This window comes from Otolemur garnettii, unplaced genomic scaffold (genome assembly GCF_000181295.1).
Source record: "Otolemur garnettii isolate 467f Iridium unplaced genomic scaffold, OtoGar3 scaffold00059, whole genome shotgun sequence".
In the NCBI taxonomy this organism is placed as follows: domain Eukaryota; kingdom Metazoa; phylum Chordata; class Mammalia; order Primates; family Galagidae; genus Otolemur; species Otolemur garnettii.
Genome location: NW_003852454.1, coordinates 5,667,871 through 5,675,207, shown reverse-complemented (window position 1 = coordinate 5,675,207; position 7,337 = coordinate 5,667,871). Strand labels below are relative to the sequence as shown.

The 7,337-nt window shown below is 36.7% G+C and overlaps 1 protein-coding gene across 3 annotated transcripts in view; it reads right to left on the bottom strand.

The window, feature by feature from the left end:
• EPB41L5 (erythrocyte membrane protein band 4.1 like 5) overlaps nt 1-7,337 on the bottom strand; it is a 114,499-nt gene that overhangs the window by 78,849 nt on the left and 28,313 nt on the right. For all 3 annotated transcript variants that reach the window (XM_003792637.3, XM_023514812.1, XM_023514813.1), the window contains exons 4-7: nt 5,418-5,460; nt 3,746-3,824; nt 2,710-2,754; nt 2,497-2,549 (exon numbers count right to left, since the gene is read on the bottom strand). In XM_003792637.3, coding sequence (XP_003792685.1) covers nt 2,497-2,549; nt 2,710-2,754; nt 3,746-3,824; nt 5,418-5,460 — 220 coding nt within the window. The remainder of the gene's footprint in view (nt 1-2,496; nt 2,550-2,709; nt 2,755-3,745; nt 3,825-5,417; nt 5,461-7,337) is intronic.

The window sequence follows — 7,337 nt, the reverse complement described above, 5'->3', positions numbered from 1 at the left end:
AAAAAAAAAAAAAAAAAAAGTTATTAGGATCTGGTAAACTACCAGACATGGGACAAAGAGATACAGAAAACATTACATGAAGCTTTTAAGAATTATAAAAATAGTGATGCCATAGATGAAAGAAAAAGTAGAAAAGCATTTTATTTGGTAAAAGATATAAGTAGGGTTAAGAGAAAATAGAACAGAGTCACATATACAAATCAAACTTTTTTTTTGGAGATAGAGTTTCACCATATTGCCCTCAGTAGAGTGCTATGGCATCACAGCTCACAGCAACCTTAAACTCTTAGGCTTAAGAGATTCTCTTCCTCAGCCTCCCAAGGGGCTAGGACTACAGGTGCCTGCCACAACGCCTGGCTATTTTTTTGTTGCAGTTGTCACTGTTGATTTTAGCTGGCCCTAGCCAGGTTCGAACCCTCCAGCCTCGGTGTATCTGGCCAACGCCTTACCCACTGAGCTATGGGCACTGCCAAATTAAACAATTTTATTTATTTATTTATTTGAGACAGAGCTTCAAGCTGTTGCCCTGGGTAGAATGTCGTGGCATCACAGCTCACAGCAACCTCCAACTCCTGGGCTTAAGCTAATCTCCTGTCTCTGCCTCCCAAGTAGTCCCTCCCTGGGACTACAGGCACCCGCCACAACGCCCAGCTATTTTTTGATTGCAGCTGTCATTATTGTTTAGCAAGCCAGGGCTGGATTCGAATTCTCCAGCTCAGATGTATGCGGCTGGCACCTTAGCCGCTTGAACTACAGGTGCCAAGCCAAAATTAAACAATTTTATTATTGAGCATTACTTTAAGTCATACGTTTGACAAAATACACAAAAATGTATAAGCCATGCTTTCAAGAAGCATGTATGTGGGATAAAAGTTTTGAGATACACAAAAATCAAGAAACATAAAATCCACGCAGATGGAAACAAATTAGGCCCTCCCAGCAACACTGAGAAGCCAACAAGTTGAAACATGCACAGGTGAATCAGAAAGGACATTGTTTCCCGGAAAGAACTATGTTTCCCAGAAGCGAAATAATGGACATAACAGTCTATCCTCAAAACTTCTGTAGTTATCCACATACTTTGGTTGTCATGAAACTTACACAGTAAGGCACAAAACAGAAAATGAGGTAATAAAATGCTGCAATGCAGATATTAAAAATGACAGATTTTCAGTAGATCTGAGAGGTTTAGGAAAAATGTGCAATCACACATTTCCCATAATTACACTGCTAAAGGCATAGTAACTCCAAACTAGGATCTATCTGATATTCTGTAGACGGGAAAACAAGCTTTAATTTAGAGAGAAATTAAGACAATAAAAATGGAGATAAGATTAGGTAAAAAAAGTTACATCAGTGGTAATTTCTTTTTTTTTTTGAGATAGAATCTCAAGCTGTTGCCCTGAGTAGAGCACTATGGTGTCATAGCTCACAGCAATCTCAAACTCTTGGGCTAAGTGATTCTCTTGCCTTAGCCTCCCAAGCAGCTAGAACTATAGGCACCTGCCACAATGCCCGGCTAGTTTGTTGTTGTTATTGTTGCAGTTGCCATTGTTTTTTAGCTGGCCCAGGTGAGGTTCGAACCTGCCAGCCTCAGTGTATGTGCCTGGTGCCCTACCCCCTGAACTATGGGCACCGCCCAGTGGCAAATTTTTAAAGCACGTTAATTTCCTCTGTTTACCAGTCCCCGTATCAATAGGAAAATACGCTTTCTTCAATAGCAGAAGTACAAAATAAGTCAAAGTCTTAGGTACATTTAAAACATAAATAAACATAAAACATTAGTCTTATTATCTATACATGGCAAATAAACACTACTAAACTTAGAGGGATTAGGAGTAAATATGAAATCACAAAAAAATCCACAAAATTATTAATATCTTCGTAATCATTAATGTTTATTGATTCTAGTATATATACTTATACTCCCATAAGAGTATTTCTATTCCTTTTTGTGAACAGAGACTAAAATTATAGTTTTCTTTCATAGTGTCAATTTTATAAAAAAATTCCTAAGTTTAATGGTATCTGATCAATATAAAAAGGTATGAGTGAGTTTTTCATTAATTTCATTTATTAGAAAACATTTTTAAATGGCCATCAAGAACTTTTAAATATGTTTTAAGTAATTCCTTCATGAATTCATTTTTAAGGCCAAAGAAAGCATACAATCTGACTTTAGCAACAATTTACTTATTTATCACTGCAATTTTAAGGGAAAAAATTATCTGAGGGCCCTATCATAACATTTATTGAATTATCAGTGATTTTTGTTTGAAAACGCTACAGATGAAAAGGGAGCAACTAAACAAAAGGGAATAAAAAGAAGGCAATGCTCTAGAACAAGTAAAAGAGCTAGATATGGATACAAAAGTTTACACAAAAAGAATGTTGTTTCTTTTCCTGCATGTCATTTGAATCTTGAAATTCTTTAACTAGAAAGACACAAGAAAGGATTACACTTTAGTCTTAACAGTCAGTGTAAGAATTGCTTACCTTGCAGATTATAAGCTGCCAACTGCACTGCTGTATCAAAGGGACATTCTAATCTGAGACCAAAGACAAATTTGTTAGACCAGTCAATTTTATAACCTTCATTTTAAGATAAATGAAAATAATACACACTTTATGCTGGCCTTTTTTTATAAACTTGTTTTCAAAATAATTTTTCAGCCATCCAAGAAAATGTAGTAAATAACTAATACTCACTTTCCACTGAGAATATCTTGTTTTAACTGAAGAACAAATAAATATCTAAGAAAAACAAAAGATACAAATTTAACTAAACAGAAAAATCTACTGTGAAAAAAATCTTACCCTTCTAATTTGAGAAGAAATATTGTTAATTATAAAATTGTACCCACAATAATGCATGTAAAGGAATAATAATACCAAAATTGGGGCGGGGGGGGGACGGAATAAGCATCAGGAGGATGAAAGCATGATCACAAGATTGTTAACAGCAAGGAACAGAAAGCCACACAGTATACACTGTACAGCGATCTTATGAGAAAATGTTTAAAGCAAACTATCGAGAAAGAGCTCTGCCATCTAATTTAACTTTATTCTGACATCAAATCCACCTGTCATGTGAAGGGATAAAGGCAAGGACGTAACTATGGACAACAGCTATACTCTCATTGTCAGGGTAGCCAAGAGGAAATCCTTCTGAAGGGACTCTAGCAACTCAACTTTTTCAGTTAATAAATAGTAAGTGTGCATGGAGTCATGGATGCATAACAGAAAGCAATGAAGAAATATCAAGGAGGTAAGATAAAATAAAAATGTCTACATAGCATAAAGTTTATTCATAAACTATTCAAACCAAACAAAGAGCTAATGTTTTTCATATAATGGTATTTCAATGAGTCACAAAAGTCACAAGCCAACTTCAGTAAGCTCCTACTAGCCAAAGATTAAGGTGAACATCAATAAACATAATATTGCAATGTGTTAAAACACATCAATCCTATTTAAAATTCATGAGTTGATGGCAATAGTTACAAAAAGAATTCACTAATTACTTTTGGAAGACATTAGGAAACCAACTCTTTATTTTGCAAACTGTTAAAGAACAAGACTCACATACTTAAACACTGAGAATAAAATTCTATTACCTTAGGTCATGTTACCAGGCAGGGGCAAGGAATCCATTTCACTAGTTGTTTATTACTTGGAAACAATTCTAAAGACAATCTTCCCAAAATACCAAAACTCCCCTGCACAACTCCGATGGTGTTCTTACCGGGTTAGCTCTTCACGAAGATTATTTGGTTCTGAGGAATAAAACTTAACTCGAAGATGCAGGCAATAGGGTGAACCGACTGCCATTTTTAAAAAGAGAGAGAGACAGCTTTAGTATTATTAATTATTGCTAGTTAAAGAGCAATAATTTTCAGCCAATAAATCTGTCAAAAATCTACTGGAGTGGGCTCGGCGCCTGTAGCACAGTGGTTACAGCATCAGCCACATACACCAAGACTGGTGGGTTCACACCTGGCCGGGGTCAGCTAAAAACAGTGTCAATTCAAACAAAAAAGACTAGGCAGCCGTCTGTAATCCCAGCTACTTGGGAGGCTGAGGCAAGAGAATCGCTTAAGCCCAAGAGTTTGAGGTTGCTGTGAGCTATGACATCATAGCACTCTACTGAGGGCGGCATAGTGAGACTCTGTCTCAAAAAAAAGGTAACGGGTTATTGTAGCATTATTTCAAGTTAGATCATAAGCTTATACCTGACACAAAAAGATCAGTAAACTTTTTTATTTTTATCTTATTTATTTATTTTGAGACAGAGTCTCACCATGTCGCCCTTGGTAGTGTGTTGTTGTGTCACAGCTCACAGCAACCTCTAACTCAGTGGTTCTCAACCTTCCTAATGCTGCAACCCTTTAATACAGTTCCTGTGGGTCGTGACCCACAGATTGAGAACCGCTGTCTAACTCTTGGGCTTAAGCAATTCTCTTCCCTCAGCCTCCAAAGCAGCTGGGACTATAGGTGCCCACCACAATGCCCAGCTATTTTTTTTGTTGCAGTTGTCATTGTTGTTTAGCAGGCCTGGGCCAGGTTGGAACCTGCCTGCCTTGGTGTATGTGGCTGGCGCCCTAACCACTGAGCTACGGGCGCTGAACCAGATATACTTTTTAAAAATGTACGAACCATCACAGTACTCTGACAATCATCTATCATGCCAGAATAGATAGCTCTAGATTACCTCTAATAGTTTAGGGCCAAATGCATTCAATGAAAGTCATGATTGTGCAAACTACTAGGACCCAAAACTTACTGAGCTATCCTTCTTAACAGGTCTGAGGAATGCCTATGCTACTAATTGCTCACAAAGAAATCTTCCCACACACTTTCGAATTCACTTCAGCTAGTTCACTAACCTCTATATTCTCAGTGGTCCTATTATTTTGTAAAAACGAAAGTTGAGGTGGCCTGAAAACTGATAGTACAGAGGATAAACTGGATTATGGATTAGAAATTAGTTTACCCTCAGCTACTGCTAGGAATAGTATTGACAGTTTATGTGAATTGTTTCACTTCATTCTTCTTAGTTTTAAAATATTATACTCTTAAAATCTCATGACATTTTCTGTAGCAAAGCAGGTGCCAAACAAAGCCAAAGAGGAAAATTCCAACAAAAGATATTACTATGTAATAATTAGGCATTTTATGGGAGGTCAGTCCATCAACCCATTTGCAAGCTGCAAGGCTTTCTCCTAAAGACTTAAATCCTAAGACACCTAAATCTAAATTAGCATCAAACCTATATAACTTGGGCAATATGGTCAGTCATATCTAAAATGACTTACAGAAAACAAATACTAAAAAATACATCATGATTTCTTAACGCCTGTACCAAAATTTCTAACATATTCAATTTCCCTTTTTACAAAAATAATTTTAATACTTACTTTTTACTTGCTTTTTGATGCTTTTTGTTCCATCCAACCAATGCTGAAAACAAAAAAGATGACAGATCTTTAAATTTGTAATTACTAAAGGTTATTTTCATCATGCCTTTGTTGATTATCACAAGGAAATATTTCACAAGAGAAAAATCAAAGTGAGTAAGAAAAGTTATCTGCCCTATATCCACAGCAAGTTTATAACACATGTGAACAAAAACCTGGTAACTTCTCAAAACATTTCCTCTGCTCCTTCAGAAACAAGGTTCATATTCTAAATTTTGTTCATAGTTTTCTTCCCACCATCCCAAATAAATAACTCTTCCAAAACTCTTAAAATTAGAGAAAATTATCTCCATATTCCAAAGCCTGGTTCAATCTTACAATAAAAACGTTAAATTAGCAGGTCAACCAAAAATTAAGAGAAATAACAATGTCACTTAAGTTTTACAAACTAGACACTACTCAGTCAGAAGCAGTCCTCTCTGAAAGAACCTCTAGGGTAAAATTAGATTTTTTTCATAACCAAGGCCCTATCTACTTAATGAAGCAGTCTTTAAGGCTCCTCTGCTTTACAAATAAAAAATGTTAACACTTTGATTACACGACTTTCAATCGTGCAATCAAAAATTCTCAAAAGTAAAATAGCCTTTTGATTTATATCTATTCATTCGGAAATGTCTATGACTCAGACCTAAAAACTAATCCCAGATACTATCACTGATAAATTGCTCCCAGCTCACTTCTCATTATTAATCCCTCTACACCAAGTCCTGACAGTGACAGGATGCCCTTGCCCAACTAAGATATACATGACTGTGTTCCCTCCAGCATGCTTTCAATTCCAAGCACGAAAAAAGTGCTCATGTGCTAACTAGTTCACATAGCCAAGGAATCCAGTTTCAGAAATCCAGATAGGCAAAGAGTGGGTAAACAAGGCTGCATTGTTAATAGACTTGTAACTATTTGCTTTTCTTGCCAATTATTTGCCTAGCCTCTCCTCTCCATTCTCTCCCAAGACCCAAAAGAGAAATTCACAGAACTACCAGTGCATCAACAGAGTCTCTTTCCACATTGAAATAAGATCCTCAGCAAACATTTCAAAAAACAACTAAACTAAATACAGTTATATTAGTTGTGGTCAGTGTAACCTTCACAGTTGACCACCTCTCTACAGCGACCATTCCTTAAGTTGACCTAATTTTCATAGACCATACATGCACTTGTACATGTCAGTACAGTGGGTCTAGTTCCTTATGCTGACCTCCTCTGTATGTTGACTAATTTGTTAGCGTCCTTTGGATGGTCAACTTACAGAGGTTCTACTGTACTATATTTTCTCTAGATTCCAATTGTGTAGGCTAATTTACCATCTTTCATCTTTTAACAAATAGTTGCACGTCTCTTTTTAAGCACATTTCAATCTAGCAAATGCTTTAAACCTCTCTGTTAACAGAACAGTAGGCCTGACAGTATTAAGAACACAATCCAATCTACTAGTGGAAAAGACATCAATCTAAGACAGCAAATAGTCCATCCATGCTTATCCATTCCAGAAACCCAATATCCAAAACTCCAGTCTTAATTAACCCAAGTAGCTACTGCAGCCTCATGCCAATGCTATACTACGTATGGGATGAAACTATGATTGCCCCTGATTGTTTTCACCCCAGAAACATGGACCCCAGAGTTGTCCTATCTGCTATGGTTGGTCACCTGGGCACTGCCTGATGCAGCCATGGTTAAGGAGACTCATACACCCTAAATGAGTGCGTATGAGCCCAACCCTTCCAGGAGGATTTGACAATTTCACTAGAACAGAAGCTAATGGCCTCAAAAATAACTACATATCTTTAGCAACTTTACAACTAGAAATCATTATGGATATGTGTAGATTTACCAACAAGAAATTACATTAGGCTCCCC